Source organism: Meles meles, chromosome X, assembly GCF_922984935.1.
Source record: "Meles meles chromosome X, mMelMel3.1 paternal haplotype, whole genome shotgun sequence".
Taxonomy (NCBI): Eukaryota; Metazoa; Chordata; class Mammalia; order Carnivora; family Mustelidae; genus Meles; species Meles meles.
This window is the reverse complement of record NC_060087.1, coordinates 6,568,910-6,588,972: the sequence shown is the minus strand read 5'-3', so window position 1 is coordinate 6,588,972 and position 20,063 is coordinate 6,568,910. Positions and strand designations below refer to the sequence as shown.

The 20,063-nt window shown below is 55.6% G+C and overlaps 1 protein-coding gene across 3 annotated transcripts in view; it reads right to left on the bottom strand.

Moving 5' to 3' along the window:
* The window catches only part of SHROOM2 (shroom family member 2), a 130,660-nt gene that overhangs the window by 45,864 nt on the left and 64,733 nt on the right, over positions 1–20,063 (bottom strand). For all 3 annotated transcript variants that reach the window (XM_045996460.1, XM_045996459.1, XM_045996458.1), the window contains exons 3-4: positions 6,717–6,848; positions 458–2,912 (exon numbers count right to left, since the gene is read on the bottom strand). In XM_045996460.1, coding sequence (XP_045852416.1) covers positions 458–2,912; positions 6,717–6,848 — 2,587 coding nt within the window. The remainder of the gene's footprint in view (positions 1–457; positions 2,913–6,716; positions 6,849–20,063) is intronic.

Below are 20,063 nucleotides of genomic sequence, written 5' to 3'. Positions count from 1 at the left end.
AAAAAAAGCTGAAAAAATGAAAAGAACAAACACTAAAAATTGTAAGTGGCCCGAAGGCTTGAAGACAGGCCACCCTACACTGTCTCACCCCTTTCCCCAAAGTACCGCTTTCCGGTTCAGAGGAGAAGCAGCCATTTTCTAGCCCTCTCCCCCCCAAATTCTCTGCGTGGTGTTAAGGCTGGGGCACGCTCGTCTTGGGGAAAGACAGCTGTAGTGAGACAGGAGGAGATGGCTGCGGACTCGAGAGTTGCACACTGAGATGGCCCTTCAGTGGTCACGAATGTCCCGATTTGTCCCCAGGAACCTTTCCCACAGGGCCACGCCGGAAGAGCTACAGCACACGGGTTTCAAGCCGCTGGGCACACGTCACACTGACTCGGCTGTTCTATTTCGGGGCCTCTCTCTGAGTGGGGGCGGGGGGGGCGGTCAGCGCCCTTGCTTGTGGCCCCAGGCTTACCTGTGTGTACAGGTCTGTGGATGGCGATGACCGGGACCTTCCGTGAACGTACTGAGGTCTCTCGTGTTGCTCCAGACCCACGTCCAGGATGTCGTCGGCTGAGTGGTACCGCCCGGAGCTCCTGCCTTCTAGAGCTGTCCTCTGTTCCCGCCAAGAGGCCTGATACTCGGCAAACGTCCCAAGTCTCTGGGGCGGTTCCCTTTTTCCGACCTGCCCCGCTTTTCCGTGACCTCTGGGATGCTCTCCAAAGGAGGCAGTGCGGGCCCGCTTCTGGAACCAAGGCTCCGCACCCTCGTACCCGCGGCCCGCCGTCTGCGGCCTCTCCAGCCTCTCCTTCGGGAAACCACAGAGCGCTGGGCTTGGCCCTGGCCTCTGGTGAAGGGGTCTGCTGGTTTCCTCAAAGAACTTCCACCTGTCGGCGAACGTGCCCAGAGTCTCGTCGGACGTCCCGGGGTGCTGCGGAGGGCGCTCGTGCCCGGACAGCCCCACCTCGTTCATCTTCTCTGGTTCGGAGTAGGATTTCAGCTTCTGCTCCAGCGTGAACCGCTTGCGGCCTCCGATGCGGGCAACGTGAGGCCCGCCTGCTCCCGACGGGGACGGCTTGGCCGGGCCCCCCTCCCAGACGTGGGGGACGGGGTCCAGACTGGTGCCGTGGTTCTCAGCCCGGTGCTCCGGCGACCCTGCGTAAGGATCGGCTGGGCTGGGCTCCAAGTCACGGCGCTTGAACGACGTGGCCCTGAGCACCCGGGCCTGGGCCTCCTTCACGTGGTCTCTATAGGTGCCCGTGAAGGCCCCTGCTGGGGTGGCGCTGGCGGCAGAACCGCGCTGCGTCCCCCAGCCAGCGGCCTCCCCCGCCGCATCCCCCGCCCCGGCCAGCGCCACCGCGCTCTTGCTCTGCTGCAGCCTGGCCCGTCGCATCTGGATCTCGTTCCTCAGGGTGGTGGCGAACCGGTCGCTCCTCCGCGTCGGTTTGCCCCCTGCGGCATCTGTCGGGGGCGGCCTCTCCGCGTGGGCTTCCTGCCCATCCTCGGGCCGCCGCGTGCCCTCCCGCGTCAGCGAGTGCAGCATGGGGGTCTTCTGACGGGAGATCTGGCTGCTCTCGCCATCGGCCCACGCGAAGCCGTCCGCAGAGCCCCTCGCGCTGCCCTTCGCCACGGGCCTGGCTCCCCGCGCGTCCTCACGTGCTGCGGAACGGCCCTCTGCCCCTCGGTCCCCCGGGTCACTCCCGTCTCTCTCGGGGGGGCCTGCGGCCACCTCGGGCTGCAGCAGGGAACACTGGGGCCTCTGGCCCGTCGGGTGGGGGGTAGGGTACTCGGGGGTGCCCGGGGCCACGTCCGGATGCCAGGCCTCCTCGTGCAGCCACGCTGCCTGCGTGCCCCCCTGCAGGCACTGTCTGCTGGTCACACAGTAGTAGCGGCTCTGCCCGCCGCCATCCCCCTTCTGGTTGGTGGCACCAGGCCACCTGACCTGAGGGGGGCTGTCGTCGTGGAAACGGCCAGCAGGCGGCTCCTGGCGGCCCCCGGGGACAGCCAGGCGGGGCTGTTCCCTCAGCGTGGTGGACCTGGGGCCCTCGTCACTGCACTGGCGTGGGTGCTGGCCACCGTGGGAAGCCGGCGGGAAGCGCACGTCCGTGCTGGACAGAGAGACCTGCAGCCAGCTGGGGGCCCCTGGGAGGCCGCCGGCGCCGTGCTCAGAGGGCAGCACCCCGCCGCCCAGGGGGACGTCCGGCGTGCAGCCCGAGCTCCCGCCTGCTCTCCCGCCGCTGGGATGCACCGGCCTCCACTGGTCGGCAGCTTCTGTTCTCCAGTCGCTGCGGGGCTGGGCCCGGGTCAGGCCCAGAAAGTGCTGCACATTGGCCACCTCTGAGAACGGAGGGCCCTGGGGCTTCTCGTGGCTCTTGGTGGCCGCGAAGCTGTCACTGCGGAGAGGGGGAGGGGGCGGAGGAGGGGACGAAGGTGCTTTTTTCTTCTCAGGGACATACCAGACAGGCCCAAAATTTGACCTCCCAGCGGTGGCCAGCTTGGCCTCAGCACTGTCCTCCGGCCTGGGGCTTCTGCGGCTGTCACAGGGGACCCGGGCTGGGAAGCACCCGAACCTCTCCTCCAGGCCTGGGGCATCGCTGGCAGCCTGGCCCTGCCGGCTGCCGCCCAGCTTGGAGGCCTCCCACAGGCCCACTTTGTAGATGATGTTCTCTGCGGAGGAGGCGTCGGCCTTGGGCAGGGTGTGGTCAGGCGTGCTGGAGCTGGTGGAGAACGAGCCATAGGCCGAGTCCCGCTTGCTCTGGCCACCCAGGTGTTCGATGCTGCTGTTGGACTTGGCTGCGGAGAGGCGTCCGGAGGGGTAGTGCTGGGTAGGCTGGTCCAGGCTGTCGACACTCCCGAGCGAGCTGAAATGGTCTGAGGTTCGTTGGAGATTCGAGTGCTCCCACGGGCCCGACAGGTCGTGAGACGAAGAGCTAGAGGGGAAGGAGCACAGGGAAGCATCCGCTTTAGAATCGACGAGCAGCGACAGGGACGATCAGGGCAACCGCGCAGTGAAAGCCGCCGGCCCGCACGAGACATCCAGACGCCCAGAACTCTTCCCAGAACAGGGTCATGGGACCTAACATGGGACCTCAGCACAGCATTTTATTATTTTTTTAATTAATTTAAAAAAGATATTATTTATTTGACAGAAAAAGAGAGAGAGAGAGAGAGAGCACAAGCAGGGGGAGCGGCAGGCAGAGGGAGAGGGAGAAGCAGGCTCCCCGCTGAGCAGAGAGCCTGATATGACACTCGACCCTAGGACCCTGGGATCGTGACCTGAGCTGAAGGCAGACGCCTCACCGACTGAACCACCCAGGCACCCAGGAGTGAGAGAGGGAGAAGCAGACTCCCCGCTGAACAGAGAGCCCGATGCGGGGCTCGATCCCAGGACCCTGAGATCATGACCTGAGCTGAAGGCAGAGGCTTAACTCACTGAGCCACCCAGGTCCCCTTTTCAGATTTTTTTTCTTAATTTTTTTTTTTTTTACAGATTTTATTTATTTATTTGACAGATAGAGATCACAAGTAGGGAGAGAGGCAGGCAGAGAGAGAGAGAGGAGGAAGCAGGCTCCCTGCCAAGCAGAGAGCTTGATGTGGGGCTCGATTCCAGGACCCTGGGATCATGACCTGAGCGAAACGCAGAGGCTTTAACCCAGTGAGCCACCCAGACGCCCCTGTTTTTCTTAATTTAACCGAGAGAGAGATCACAAGTAGGCAGAGAGGCAGAGGCAGAGGCAGCAGCACGGCATTTTAGAGTAACTCTGACAACAGGCTCAAAAGACCCAGACCGACCCGCTGGATGCTCTTTCCCCAAACCCGTGCCTTCACGTGCTAGCTGTGCACACTCCTGCCCTCAGGGTCGCCGGAACCACAGCGGTCAGCAGCGGGGAGACTCTGCCCACGGGAGCGCTTTCATCCTCCGTCACGAAGTACGGCAGCTGGCAGGCCACAGCCCGTGAGTACGGGGTTAGGCAGTTAAAGGGTTGGGGGCACATGGATCAAAAGACCATTTTGGGACCCATGAGAATGACAAGAATTCAAATGTCACTGCTCACAGATAAAGTGTGATTAGAACCCAGTTGGGGCCATCCGTGTACACACTGTTTGTGACTACTTCTCAGCTGGGGAACCGGCAACAGACACGGGTCCATGGAACCTAAAATATTTCCTACATGGCCCTTTCTAGGGCAGGTCTGTGGACCCCCGCGGGTTGCGCGTGTGAAAGGGTTTTTGCTCGGATGACTAACAGAGAAGAACTGATCGAACGACAACAGCTTTCACATTGAAAGGGGATATCCAGGGGCCCTTGGGGGTCTCAGTCGGTGAAGCGTCTGCCTTTGGCTCAGGTCATGATCCCGGGGTCCTGGGACTGAGCCCCACATGGGGCCCCCTGCTCTGTGAGGAGCCGGCTTCTCCCTCTGCCTGCCACGCCCCCTGCGGTGCTCACTCTTCCTCTGACAATATCTAAACAATAACAAATACTTTTTTTTTTTTTTAAGATTTTATTTATTTATTTGACAGAGAGAGATCGCAAGTAGATAGAGAGGCAGGCAGAGAGAGAGAGGGAAGCAGGCTCCCTGCTGAGCAGAGCGCCCAATGCGGGACTCGATCCCAGGACCCTGAGATCATGACCTGAGCCAAAGGCAGTGGCTCAACCCACTGAGCCATCCAGGTGCCCTAACAAATACATTTTTTAAAATGCAGGGGGTGCAGGGATGATGTGACTTTTCCACACCTCAACACGCAAGCACCATCAATCCTTTCACCTGTCAGTGAAGGCAACATGCAATCGAGAACTCCAGCGACAGGCGTTTTCAGCAAAACCCGACACCGCGGGGCCAGGGGCCTCATTACACCTGGCAGAGTTCATCGGAGCTGTACCCGGACACCACACATTCCGGTTCGCAAGTAGCACGGGGTCCAGGAGGAGGAAATGCAGAAGCCAGGCTTACTGCTACAAGCTGGGCGATGCGCTCATCACGGAAGTCCGCGTTCTGCCAGGCAGTCACAGCGTACAGCGGAGCCTAACAGCCCTCCGTGGCGAGCTCTTTATCCAGCGATGTTGAAAACACTTTCATGAAAGCTCAACAGAGCTGGAACCTTCAGGCTTCGAGGTCAGAAAAACAAAAAACAAAACCTACTGCCCACATCTGTTGCTACTTTAGGTCTGGGGAGAACGAGGATAAGAAAGCAAGCCGTGTCAGCACTGCGAGGAGACTGAACCGGCTAAATCACTCTTAACTACAGCAGCAACAAGACAAATGAAAACCCAGGGAGAAGGACTATACCCACATGCTCTGAAGGTCTCATGGCTCCCGGGGACGGTGAGGTTTTCCTGAAGGGAGGGGACTGTGGGGGTTTTACACCCTTCTCTGGACGGACACGGCAGGTGCCCCTCAGACACGGAGCAGCGTCCGCTCCGTCCTCCCCCAGTGCCCTGAGGGTGCTCTCCCCATGCGGACTTCAGTCCCGGCGGATAGGAACAAGGCTCCGCACCGCTTCCACACAGATGTGGGCAGTGTATGTGCGTCCTTCATCAAGAAACCACCAAGGACGGGCGCCTGGGCGGCTCCGTGGGGTTAAAGCCTCTGCCTTCAGCTCAGGTCATGATCCCAGGGTCCTGGAATTGAGCCCCGCATTGGGCTCTGCTCAGCGGGAGCCCGCTTCCCCCTCTCTCTCTGCCTGCCTCTCTGCCTACTTGTGATCTCTCTCTGTCAAATAAGTAAATAAGATCTTTAAAAAATATATTGATTTTGAGGTGGTTACATGACCTCCACACACACAGGCACAAATGCACTTACAGAATAGGTGTGTCCGCACGCTCGCAAACACACGCACACACGTGCACACACATGGGCACACATCCTAGGTATGCACCGATGCACCTACACACACAGAGATACACATACACACTCATACGTGCACTCACACACACCGAAACCCACACTAGTGCTCAGCGTCATCCTTTTAATAGGAGACTTGTGACGACGCTGGAGGCTGACCCAAGAGGACGTGTGTGTAGCTGGAGTTTCCTCAAGCGAACACCGCTGTGGGGCTGTCACGCGCGTACCTCATCCAGGAGCACTTCTGCACCTGATATATGGACGCCAGGTCGACCAGAACGCCCCCTCCTTTTGCCGACCTACAGCTCCCACCATCTTGGTCTCACACTTAGTGGGAACCACCACTGGGCCCTCAAGGCTGGCTGCCAGCCTGGCGTGTAGGCCGTGAAGCCCTGGTTTCCTCTATCCCCAGCCACAGGAGAGCCTGGGCGTTGGGGACAGGGTGCTGATGCTTCCCAGGACTGTCTGGGAGCCTCTGTGAACTACACTTGCCGAACCCGTAGGTAGCGCCTGTCTTCCAATCTAGGCACAAAAATCTCAAAAGAATGGCGGTGGCTGAGGGCAAGTGGGTGGCATGGTGGCTGTCCCAGTCAGGTCGGCAGCTGGCCCCAAGGAGTTCAGCCAAGAAGCCCAGCTCCCAGGCTGCCGACGGACTGAGCACCGGAAGGAGAAACACACGTACTCATCCTTGCTCCTGATATTTCAGTTTTTGTTCCCAAAGGCTGGACACGTCCCTCCTCTGAAAAATTTGGGAAGTTTTACCCGTCATGGTGTGCTCGTGGCTTTTCCTCATCAGAAAAACAAAACTGTTCTGAAGTGAACAGAGGTGCTCTCGTGGCAGGGCTGGGAAGCGACGGACACCGCCCATCCCGGTGGGAAACGCGTGCCTACCTGGTGTGGTGTCGGCTGTGCCAAGAAGGGCAGGCGCTGGTGGGGGGGAACGGCGATGCTGACGTCTCGGGGTGGCTGTCGGAGAACTTGGTGGCATGCCAGGAGTGAGGCCTCCAGCTCACCTCGTTCTTCCTGAAAAAGAACGCAGACGGCTCAGGGACTCTGAACAAAGGACACCTCCGTGCCAAGACAGAAGCGCGACGTGGAAAGAAGTCACAGTGACTTCCGCACGGTTCAGAGCATCGCTTCCAGGTGCTTCCCGCTGGATCTGGACATGAACATGGGGTGTGAAATGTTTCTTAATACAGAACTCACGCTAACGCAAAGACAATCTCAAGCTTCCGAATGTGAATTAACCCTTATTCTCCAACATCTATTCACAGTAGTAAATCAATCTTGCTGTCCCCTGGGCCACCAGCATGACCACAGACAGACTTCCATCTCTGTTCCTGCACCGCCGTGCACACAACCCTCGGCCTCCTTGCGGAACACGGACCGCTGGAGAGAAGCTCCAGAGTGCCCAGCTGCGCCGGGTCGCACGGAGTTTAGGCCGCCGCGACTTACTCACTTAACCCAGGAAACACAGACACTGACGTGAACGGAGACATGCAGACGTGTGTTTGCTCCCCTGGGCCCCTCGGAGCGTCTGCGAAGTCAGCTAAGGGTCCCCATTCCGGGAACGTGAGGTCCTCCACCCACAGGCGGCAGCCCACCCTGCCCGGGCTCTCGCCCTGCGGTCCCCACCGCCCCGCGGCGGGCGCACTGGTGTTTTGGCTGCACTGCATGGGCGTGGGAAGGGAACCGCAGTCGGAAGTCTGCAGGGCTGCCGTGGAGACCTCACAGCCTCCGAGAGAAGGCTGCAGCGTGAGCAGGCGCCCACCGGCCTGCTGCTCCCACTCTCCGCTTCTCCCGTGTGCGACAGAACTTGCTCACTCTGGACAGCCTACGTCCCCTTCAAGAACACAGAGAGACCTCAAACTGTGCCTCGCTGGTTACGGACATGTGGAATGTGTTGACTTCAGGAGTTTCCCCGTGAACAAAACCACAGAAGAGACAAATTCATCACACCGCAGAAGTAAAGGGACTGAAAACCAAACTGTACCTCATAGAGTTCCTCAGAATCCTCGTAAGAAAGGTTCTGGCCATGTGAATTTCGTTTTCAGATGTCTTTTGTTGTGCTATCTTATCCACAATTTCTTTCATCTTCTTTTATAGTTAACTAATGAAGGAAAGAAACTAGACGGAGAGTGGAGGCAAAGGGAAACAAATAAAAAAAGGAGGCTAGGAAAGGAAAATGCCTCGTGCTTTCTGGCAACATCTTCCAACCCTGCAACTGGCAAGACTGGGGTACGGGCTGGCTTACTGGGGCAGCAGCGTTCCAAGCGTAAGCATGTTTCCTCCTTTTTAAAAGAATAACCCACACAGATGCAAATGTATTTCAAGAAGACATAGTCAACAGTTGTAGTATGAATTAAGGGCTAAAAAAAAAAAGGAACAGGGGCGCCTGGGTGGCTCAGTCGGTTAAGCATCTGCCTTCAGCTCAGGTCACGATTCTCAGGGTCCTGGGATCAAGTCGTACATTGGGCTCCTCGTTGAGTGGGGAGCCTGCTTCTCCCTCTGCCTCTGCCCCTTCCCCCTGCTCAGGCTTGTTCTCTCTCACGTGCAAATAAAATCTTAAAAAAATTTTTTAAAAAGATTTTACTTATTTATTTGACAGACAGAGATCACAAGCAGGCAGAGAGAGAGGAAGGGAAGCAGTCTCCCTGCTGAGCAGAGAGCCTGATGTGGGGCTCGATCCCAGGACCCTGGGATCATGACCTGAGCCTAAGGCAGAGGCTTTAACCCACTGAGCCACCCAGGAGCCCCACCCTAGGTGTTTTTATAAACTGCTTTCAAAGGGTGGGGATTCAGTTTCCTCTCACCTTCTTGGCTCTCACCCAGGCGCCCCTCATTTGTTCTTTTAAAAAAAATTTTTTTTTGGAAGCCTGGGTGGCTCAGTGGGTTAAAGCCGCTGCCTTCGGCTCAGGTCATGATCTTAGGATCCTGGAATCGAGCCCCGCACTGGGCTCTCTGCTCAGCAGGGAGCCTGCTCCCCCCCCCCCCCCCCCCCCCCCCCCGCCTGCTGCTCTACTTGTGATCTCTCTGTCAAACAAATAAAATCTTTTAAAAAAATAAAAAGAACAAGTGATAGCACAGTGAGGAGGTTACACCTATCAGCTATAAACAAGAATCTCACGGATCTGGGCACAGTGATGTTTTCCTAAAACACAGGCGCTTGCAGCAGGTCTTCTGAACTTCTTAGAGCATAATGAACGTATTTAGCAAGGTTCCAGCTCCTTCCTGCTTGTCAGCCCCTCTCCTGGCTCCTGGCGGGATCCGTGTTGATAAGAGAGGGGAGGATCTTGGGCACCCGCGTGTGCATCCATCCCAATCCTGGGCGGATGCCGGACAGGCAGGCTCTGGGGACCGAGCGCTCTGGCGCCACCCAGTGTGCACACACAGTCACTGCGCCGCTTCAACCAGACCCAGGGGCAACAGAACTGCAAGCAGATTTAAGATCCTCCTTTTCGCTGGATCATGGGGTTTCTTTTCACACAGACACACACTCAGGTGGCTTTATTTATTTACTTATTTGTTTATTTTTAAAAGATTTTACTTCTTTATTTGACGGAGAGAGGGAGTGAGCAAGCACAAGCAGGCTCCCCGCTGAGCAGGGAGCCCGACACCGGGCTCCGTCCCAGGACCCTGAGATCATGACCTGAGCCGAAGGCGGATGCTTCGCCGACAGAGCAAGCCACCCCGGCGCCCCTCGGGTGGCTTTAAATCATCCAGTTGCTCGAGATGATGGGGCCGCGAGTACACAGGCCACACGAGATGGCAGGACAGAGGAGCACAACGCCCCAGCCCGAGCACCCCGCTGAAACCACCCCACCACCTCCGGTTCCTGGCTGTCCCACCCTGGCCCCCGAGCAGAGCCGCGAGCACCGAGTAAGTGCACCGCGGGCACGCGCTGAGCCACCCGGGGATCACTCCCTCACACTGGACGTGGACTGTCGTCGGGACGGCTGTGTGGCAGGGACAGTTCTGGCCTTGGAACGAGCCAGGAGGGGCAGGCGGGCATGCAGCTCACCAGAGCCACGAAGGCCTGGGAAGCCTGTCCCAGTGGCACTCGAGGTCCTGCTTCTGTGCAGGGTGGCGGGGGCTGGGTGCCCCAGACCAAGACGAACAACGCCCCACACTGTGCATCGGGCCCCATAATCCCAGGACTACCAGAAATGGGTCCAGTCCACAGGGACCCCGGACTATGGTCATCCCAGTGTACATGGAAGAAACTCTTTCTATTCAAAGGGCTACTGACATTTGTAATCCTTACGGTGCATGCTTACTGTAGAAAACATGGAACACAGGACGCCTGGGGGGCTTAGTCGGTGAAGAGTCTGCCTTCGGTTCAGGTCACGATCCTGGGGTCCTGAGATCGAGCCCCGCGTCGGGCTCCCTGCTCAGCGGGGAGTTTGCTTCTCTCTCTGCCTCAGCCCCCTGCTTGTGCTCTCTCTGTCTCTTGCTCTATCTCAAATAAATAAATCTTAAAGAAAAGAAAATATGGAACATTTAAAAATGAAGAAGCCACTAAGACAAGAGGAAAGTGGGCCACGACCTACAGAAGACCACAGGCGCCGTGTGTGCATTCTGCCCCATCTCCTTCTAGACGACCTGGAGAATCCTGCAGACAGCAGGTCCGTTCCTTCTGCAGCCTGCCGGCTTCTGTGCACTCCCCCATGCTGCTGTCCCTCTTCCAAAACGTAATCTCTCTTCAGTGCTTAATATTCCTCTCATCTACATACTGAAAAGCCACAGTACTGACATGAATATTTTTTGGTACTCCAGATAAAATTATTCACCCTAATGACGGTTCCCCTAATGCCTTTCCCACAAATTACACAGCAAGATTAATCAAAATTTATGTTAAGTTTTAAAATGATTTTATATGCTAGGTAGTCTCTGAGGGGTGTTGGAAGGACAGGATTTAGATCACAGATATGAAAAATGCTAGGCTATCACTGAAAATTAAGAACAAATCTAGACATCAGAAATCCTTTAGAAAAAAGGAAATATTAAAATAAATGCTTCAATAAAATGTTCAGCATTGCCATAAAGCACAATACCCGCCCCCCACCCAAAAAGAAAAGTCCCGTGAGTGCTGGGTTACTTCCATACGAGCAGCCACCAGGCACTGCCCCACAAGACAAACACAGTCTGCGCCTAGTCACCACGAGCTCCATCAGCCTGACGGGACCAGACCCATCGGCGGGGAGGCCAGGGGCCCTGGCTCTGGGTGCACACTGTGATGGGCCCGTGCATGGGGCGTGAGGGCTTCCAGGCAACACTGGGCTCAGAGAAGGCTCCTGGGGGGAGAAAAGGCAACAGCGCTGCGTGGAAGCATCTCACAGAAAAGCATCAGGGGGCCTGGACTGGGAAAGACCTAGATTCCAGAGAAAGGGTGAGCTGGACAGTGCTGCAGGTGGTCCTCAGGGAGCCCCTGAGTGCACGGGACCGGCCCTATGCAGACAGCCCCCGGAATTCAAAATTCAAGGAGGGGAGCGGGTCCAGGCCAGCACAGGAGGTGCCGGTGGGGGGTGAGAGGTCTCTGCTAGAGGAGGAGTGCCGGCATCCTTCTTACTCCTCCCAAAAGAAACAAAGAAAAAGCACCACTCTACAAACATGAAAGCGACCTTGCTCTGACCCTGCCGCTTCCTGTCTCTGCCAAGCCTAGGGAAGGCCATGTCCTGACTAGCCCCTCCCTCTGCTGGTCTACCTAGCTCCTGCCAGCTCTGCTCCGGACAGCTCTTGCTCTCACTCCAGAACCTTCAACGGCTCCCAGTGGCCACAGAAGGAAGCCCAAGCCCCCACATTCCCAGGCGTCCAGCCAAGCTGTCGTGTGGCGTGTATCCCAGGGCCAGCAGCATGGGCATCGGCTGGGCACAGCCCCGGGCGGGCTGATGCGTTTGTGCTCGCCTTCCTGGCACGGTCAGATGCGGGCTCGGGTCCCACGCTCTCTGACTCTGGCTCCCTTTCCCTGCACTCCTTTGGGTGCCATCTCTTGGGGAGGCTCTGGTATGGCTGACGTGGGACCAGACTGGCGGCTCAGCCCTGGCTCAGCCTTCCAAGGACGGACCAGCGGCCTCTGCTCTAGAAAGACTCTGCTGAGATCCGCTTCCATTCCTCTTGACGTCTTCCGGCTCAGCGCCTGCTCGAGCTTTCCCCGGTCCATGCCTATGAGCATACTCAGCGGCCGGCTAGCTCCCGGAGGGCTGGACCTCATGCGGTGACCTTCACCTCTGCCTGGAGCGCTTCTACCCCCGCTGCGGGAACACACACAGCACTCCATACATGGCACATGGCACAGCACTCTGCCAGTGGCGCGACAACGCGACCGTGTGCTGGGGATGGCATGCTGGCTCACGTCTACTGTGGGGTACGGGGCAGACAGTCCCTGCTTTTAAACAGGACGAGAATTCAGATAAAAATTCCCTAGGGGTCTAAGCAGCCGAAATGGACACCAGACATCAAAGCCGCACTTCGCATAGAGGCCGGGCTCAGAAGCGGCCTTCCCACGGCATGAAAGCACCAGGGTTTCGGTCACGGGGCCGGGCGCCTCGGGTCCTTCCCCCCACAAGGGCGAGTCCTCGTTTCTGTCTCAGCCTCTGGTGCTGCCCCTGCGTGTGTCCGCTCAAAACACCGTGTAGGAAGGTCACGCCATGGACATGCCCAGAACTGAAACAGACCCAAACAACTGGCTTTTTCTAGTAACTTCTATCATCTTCACATCAATAAACCTATTCGTGTCAGAAAAGAGAAAAAAAGAAAGACGATCTCACCCGCCTACGGTCACTGTGCTTACCGCCCAACTGACGAACACACAAGTAAGCCCAAGTCAGGGCTTTAAAAGGGCGCCAACCCAACTTCCTGGTTACGTTTCAAGAGAATGGATTTTTTTGTCCAAAGACATTCAGGACACTCAAATGTGCAGCCATTAATAAAACTGATTACAAACAGCTCTCAGCATCAGCAACAGGGCTGAGGAGTCATATATAAAAGAAACGAAAATAAGTAAAACATTCTCTGCATATTATTAAAACATCTCTGCATAACCTATTAGAAACCTTCAAAGTTTTCACACTAAGTTTTATAAACATCACTTATATGCTTTGCAATGAAAAAAATCTAAACTTTTTTTTTTTTAACCACTTCCTACTTGACTTAGAATATGAAATGTCTCATGTAAATGGAAATTCACGTGATCAAATTGCTCCGGCCATAAGCTGAGCCTACATTTGAAGAGAAACACCTCTTCTCTTTTCCTCCGGATTTTACTTAATAAAAACAACAATGGAAAAGAGCCCAAAGACTCAGGGTATCTGTGCAGGTTAATTTCTGGGTCTCCTCTGTTTAACAAGAAATAGGCATGGAGCAAACAGCCATGATCCCCAAAACGCTCGAAACAGAAGCTTTTCCCCCAACACTGCAGCCAACACCTGCAGACTGGCCTCCGAGAGCACGAGGTTCCACAGACCCCCGCCAACACCCCCACTAAGGCCCCCAGCCTGCAACAACACACAAACACAGAGATTCCGTCCCAGGAAGAGCTCTCAGGAGGGGAAGGGAGGACCGACACACCTGCGGACACGCTGGCCATCCCCGTGCTCCCGCCGCATGGCTGCAGGAAGCTGCTTCCAGAACATCTGTCACTCCACGTCAGGGCCACGCACAGAGCCACCTGCTCCAGGACAGCTCCAAGCAGCCAGGAGCAGAGGGAGCCGGCGCAACACAGGCTCGCTGTGAGATTCGCTGCAACTGAGCGACTTCCAGAGAACAACGCATGTTGCAAGAAATTTGCTCACGGCCAGCATGGCTGCACACACGAGATCTGGAACCCCCCTTCTTCATGTATGTAGCCATTCCACAGCCCGGCCAACCCGTACAACCGCCCGCAGAGAACCGCTACCCCTGGGCGTTTGTCTGCTCCCGGACGCAAGCTTAGTGCAAGCTTAGTGCAAGCTTAGTGGACGTAGTCAGAGTCACAGCCGGCGTCAGGCCGCCAGCTAAGAGGCAGAAGAGTCCACAAAACCCTATCGATACCTCGGCCCTGCTCAAACTGCTCACGACAGTGCTGAGTCTTGGCTGAGGGCTGGGTTAACGATGAGGCAGGCAGCTGGACTCCGTTGCAAGCAAAACTAGGATTGCCATAAGGATTGGAAAGAAAAGCCAAAAGGGCGATTGCAAGCTTTCTAAAATAACAAACGGCATGACATTGAAAAGAAACGTTCCGCAGGCTACTGGAGGTTATCCGAGCTTGTGAGGAGCTGGCCCGGGGCTAGTCCGCCTGGGAAGCAAGAAGGATGGAGGACTGTCCCGGCACTCGTCATGCCCAGCTTGCAGCCCACACTTTATCTAATCTCACGGCAACAGCCCCCCGCTCTGAGCGAGATGCTTGCCCTCCCCGACGCACCCCGTGTGCCCCGGGCAGAGCCGCACACCTCTCCCACCGCGAAGCCCTGTCGTCTTGGCTACGGGGATCAGGGAAACGCCACCTGTGACCCAGTTTCTGGTCTTACTTCACCTTCCCCAAGCACATTTGCTTAAGCCCCTGGTGCTGCCCAGCAAGAGCGCCCGGGGCTGTCTGTGCAGACGCCTGCAGGGGACCCACGGTAGAGCCGCCGGTCAGCCCTTGCTGACCCAGCGCGGGCCCTGGGCAGATGACAAGCCTGCGGACACACATCAGAAATGGTTCCCGTCTCCGCGCGGCACCTTCCTGCGAGCAGCACTTCTGGGTCAAGTAGGAGTAGGACCACAGAGGACCTGGGAGGGAAGGACCAGGCAATGCCGTCCCGCTCGGGCTCTCCTCAGGGTCCTGCAGTCCATCTGCTCCCCCACCCCCGCCCCGGGCCGGTGCCCCCGTCACGCCTCCACGACTGACAGGCGGCGCACACCACCTGGGCCCCGCGCACAGGGACATGTGTGCACCTGCTGGGGATCCCACTTACAGCCCTTTGTTCGCAGCCGACACCCCTCGGGCAGAAGGGAAGCGCTCGCTCCCGTCTGTCTGGGAAAGAAACGTCACCAGGGACGCAGATAGGGATCTGCGCACGGCTCTGGCTCTGATGCGTCACCTCCCCAGACCTGGCTTCCCATCCGCGCTGCCCATGCCCCCTGAAACAGGATGCCGCCGCTTTGTCCCACCGGCCCATGGCGATGCCTTCCTGGCTGCTGGATCCCCTGATCGCCTCACACACTGAAATAAAGCCAACCGAGCCAGCAGCAGGGCGCCTGGGGGGTGCGGTCACCTGGGAGTCTGGGGTTTCCGCTCAGGTCGTGGTCCTGGGGCTGTGGTACCAAACCCCGCGTCGGGCTCCGAGTCCGCTTGGGACGCCGCTCTCCCTCTCCCCCTGCCCGTCCCACGAAAATAAATAAGTCTTTAAAAAAAAAGCCTGGATGGCTCCATTGGTTCAACATCAGAGTCTTGAGCTCCGGGTCCTGAGTTCAAGCCCCACGTTGGGCTCCATGTGGGTGTGGACCCTGCTTAACACAAAAACAAAACAAAAAACCCCCCAAAACTCTGGGTCAGGATTTGACACGGAGGTTCATACTCCCATCCCCGTAACCTCCCAGAAGCACCAAACCCGCGCTGGCCACTCTCAGTCTTTATTACAAATGCCGCCCTTTCTCAGGGCACCTGGGGAAGCGGCAGGTAGTAGCAGAATGAAATCAAACAAAGGTCAGACAAGCTCACTGGTCATTCGGCCACACTCCTGGGGAGGGCGACACAGGGCACTTGCGTGTTTCGGGTTCGGTCTAGGAATAATTTACAGGGCGCCTTTTTATAAACTGGGCACTTTTTTCTTCTTTTTTTCTTTTTTTTTGAACAGCACACGATCTCTTTTGGAGCGCTATCAAACGCTAGACAAGGCTAACGGATGTGTAGGGACAGATGCGTGACTGGCGGCTGCCCGCGGATGGACAAAGAGGAGAATGGCGGGGTTTAGGCATAGATTTAATTTTAGAGAAGAATACATGTTACCCATTTCAGAGAAATTATTTTTATTATTTTTATTTTTTTTAAGATTTTATTTATTTGACAGAGACACAGTGAAAGAGGGAACACTAGCAGGGGAAGTGGGAGAAGGAGAAGCAGGCTCCCTGCGAGCCCGATATGGGGCTTGATCCCAGGACCCTGGGATCATGACCTGAGCCGAAGGCAGACGCTGAACGATTGAGCCACCCAGGCGCCCCAGAGAAATTATTTTGAAAAGTACATTGGGGCCTCTGTAATAAGGAAAATCTAGAAACTCAGTGTGAGGTTTCACTGCCCCTTACTCTGCACCTGCAGGATTTTATAGCAGTAATTCACCATGTGCTGGGTGAGAGCTGCGGGCCCTAATATTAACTAATTAACCAGGTTAGAAAATTTCATTCATGTTTCTCAACAAAGCACCATTTCACACTTTTTTCTATTAGGCAAAAGTAATATGCACATAGAGTATTAAAAATTAATCCAAGGGCACCTGGGTGGCTCAGTCAGTTAAGCACCTGCCTTCGGCTCAGGTCATGATCCCAGGGTCCTGGGATCGAGCCCCCCATGGGGCTCCTTGCTCTGCGGGGAGTCTGCTTTTCTCTCTCCTTTTGCCGCTGCTCCCCCTGCTTGTGTTCCTTCTCTTGTTGTGTCTGTCAAATAAATATATAAAATCTTAAAAAAAGAACAAAACATCATTTCACACTTTTTTCTACTAAGCAGAAGTAATACCCACGTCGAGTACTACAAATGAATCCAGGGGCGCCTGGGGGGCTCAGTCGGTTCAGCATCTGCCTCCGGCTCAGGTCATGACCTCAGGTCGGGGTCCTGACACCGAGCCCTACTCCCTGCTCAGTGGTTAGTCTGCTTCTCCCCCTGCGCCTCTCCCCTCTCGTGCTCTCTTTCTCAAATAAATAAATAGGGGCCTGGGTGGCTCTGTCGTGAGGCCTCTGCCTCCGGCTCAGGTCATGATCGCAGGGTCCTGGGATGGAGCCCCGCATCACGTTACCTGCTCAACGTGGAGCCTGCTTCTCCCTCTGCCACTCCCCCTGCTTGTGCTCCTTCTCTCACTGCATCTCTGTCTGTCAAATGAATGAATCTTAAAAAAATACATAAAAAATAAGGAAAACTAGATGTACAGAATACAAAAGGGGTCCTACACAGTGCTTCCCATAAATCGTTTAAGGCAGAGGTGTGAGCCATGTCCCCAAGAGTCTTTTAGCTACGTGGTCAGCCCCAGCAGCTACGGGCCCCGAGGGCCTTCTCCCTGACCCTCTGTGGACCAGGTCTCTGTGGCACAGATGCTTTGCTTTGGACCGAATTCAGTTTACTTTTATATCCTTGAAGACGTTCCCCTGGCGCGAAAATAGCTTCGATGCGTACGGAACGATGCCAGCTTCAGTCGCAATGACAAAGGCCCGCTGCAGCACCGAGGCCGCGTTTCACCTGTCACACGACAAAGAACAGAACCAACTGAAAGTCCTTCTGCTGGAGCGGCCGTGGGCCGTGGACGCGGTCCCAGGACCGCGGGGGTGGCTTCGCAGCTCACTCTGCACAGACCTCCTGCCCAGGTGCCCCCGGGCTGGAGTGGGCCGTGCCGCTCAGACAGCCCGCCCACGCTGCGGCCCAGCGTGTGACAGGTCCTCCCTGCAAGCTCCAGGAACGTCCGTCTCTAGAGGAGCTGCGACACAGCCGGGGGTCCAGACCGTGTAGCACCGGGGGTCACTAGCAGGAAACGAGGAGGCAGACCTCGGTGCACTCGGCGCACAGCAGCCCGCACGGGTACAGGGGTGTCACCATGTGCGCACGCACCTAACTCGCAGCGGCAGCCCAAGCGATGGGAGGGACGACACTGCTCTCTGGAGAGGCAAAACGTGGCTGGGAGTTACCCATTCCAGCCAGCGCCCTCCTGGACATGGGCCCGCCATGAACTATGCCCAGATACGGCTGTGAGAACTACACTGGGGCGCCTGGTGTGCTCAGTCGTTAAGCCTCTGCTTTCAGCTCATGTTGTGATCCCAGGGTCCTGGGATCGAGTCCCACGTGGGGCTCCCTGCTCAGCGGGGAGCCTGCTTCCCCCTCGGTGATCTCTCTCACTCTTGCTCTCTCGCAAATAAATAAATTAAATCTTAAAAAATAAAAGAACTAAATAAATCAAGAATAAAAGCTTAGCCTTAGAGGCTACTATAGCCAGCGTGCAAACACCCACCCTTTCCAGGGTCATTCTTTTTGTCTTGATCACAGAGTAATACATAAACGCCCTTTGGGGCTTGGCCTGGAACAGAACACGATGCCACATCTGACGGTGTTCTGGGGACCAGACCTCCTGCTGACTTCTAGGAACACAGGCACACAGAACCCCCAAGGCTTCTCCTCTTTAAAAATGCAACAAGCTCAATGGTTCTTATTGTTATAGAAGTAATATGCTACTTTAAGTTACACTTAAAAAACGGTTAAGATACTAACTTTTATGCTATGTGTATCATACCACAATATTTTTAAAAATTCAAACTGTAGGAACGGGTAGCACCTAGGTGGCTCAGGCAGTTCGGAGGCTGACTGCTGACTTTTGTCTGAGGTCGTGGCCTCAGGGTCCCGGGATCGAGCCCCGTGTGGGGCTCTCCACTCAGCAGGGAGTCTGGTTCAGGATTCTCTCTCGTGCTGTGCCGCGCACCCCACGCTCACTTGCTCTAAGAAATACATAAACCTTTTAAAAACACCTGGAGGAATAAGACATACACGGTTCTCTGACTGCTCGGATGCACTGCGCGCAGCTGGACCCCGTGGGGCACCTTCCGTGTCAGCAAACGCTGACGGCACTGGGAACGGCAGCACTTTACACGGCAGGTGGTCTCCCATTCACGTGATTTCCCTTTGCTGAGTATGTGGGGTCCCAGAAACGAACACTGTGCGTCCAAGATACGCCTCCCGAAACACGCTGCCAAACCATCCACCAGAAAGCCTGTCTAATCCGTATCCTAACGGGCAGTATATCAGGTCTGTGCTTGGTTCCCGCAATCTCACCAGCGCCTGGCTACTCTACTCTCTGCCCGCTCGACAGTGAGGTAAAGCTGCAGATTTGTAGGGGAGACATGGAGGGCAACCCCAGTCATCCCAGGGGCCGGTGAGGAAGCCCAGGGATAGTGGATAACGCCTAGCTCACCTCTGCGGACCAAGCTTCCGCTCCCACCGTCATCACTGTGCTGTCTCCGCGGACTACCTTGAGAACACACACTCTGCCTTAGAAAGGTCACTAACACGACCCCAGACGAGTCATTTACAATACGACAGCATCTCTCCTACCTCATCCTCTCCAAATGGCTCCCAAACTGCTACCTTAGTTTATCTTTCTGACTCACAAAGAGGACAGCCTGTACCACTTAGAAATGAGATTGCGAATTCAGTGCGGCAACAGATTAAGAGTTTTGTTTTTTCTTCCTTGTTTTTGAGCCTCCTCCTTCGATATGGTTTGAGTCCAAAAAAAAAAAAAAAGTAAAATCCTTTGGGAACAGGGCCTCCAATTGGTATTAAAAACTGAAGTAAATGCCTGAGTCCACTTAGTTTTGAAAAAATTTATAGTCAGGAGGGGCGCCTGGGTGGCTCAGTGGGTTAAAGCCTCTGCCTTTGGCTCAGGTCATGATCCCAGGGTCCTGGGATCAAGCCCCGCATCGGGCTCTCTGCTCCGCAGGGAGTCTGCTTCCCCTTCTCTCTCTGCCTGCCTCTCTGCCTAGTTGTGATTTCTCTCTGTCAAATAAATAAAATATTTAAAAAAAAATTTATAGTCAGGAGGCGCCTGGATGGCTCAGTCGGTTAAGTGTCTGCCTTTGGCTTAGGTCATGATCCCGGGGTCCCAGGATCGAGTCCTGTGTCAGGCTCCCTGCTCTGTGGCCCCTCTCTGCTCCCTCTCCCTCTGCCTTTGCCTGCTGCTCCCCCTTGTGCACGCTCTGTCAAATAAATAAGTAAATCTTAAAAAAAATATTTACAGCCAAGCTTAGAAAGACTGCACTAATTCTGCTAAAATTAAAAAAAAAAATGAATAAGAGGAGGGTGCAGGGGGCATGCAAACACTTTACTATGAATCAGCCAACTCAGAAAATGCAAGACGGAGAAACAATTCTTTACGAAGACCACAAATCCCAAGTTACGGAGGTCCAAGAGTACTGTTGGAGCTCCCATGTCTGAAAGCATCACATTCCTAATTCCGCATTTCCACCCTCTTTTTTATTTTTTTAAGGAAGATTACCAATTTTTTCTTTTTTTAAGACTTTATTTATTTGACA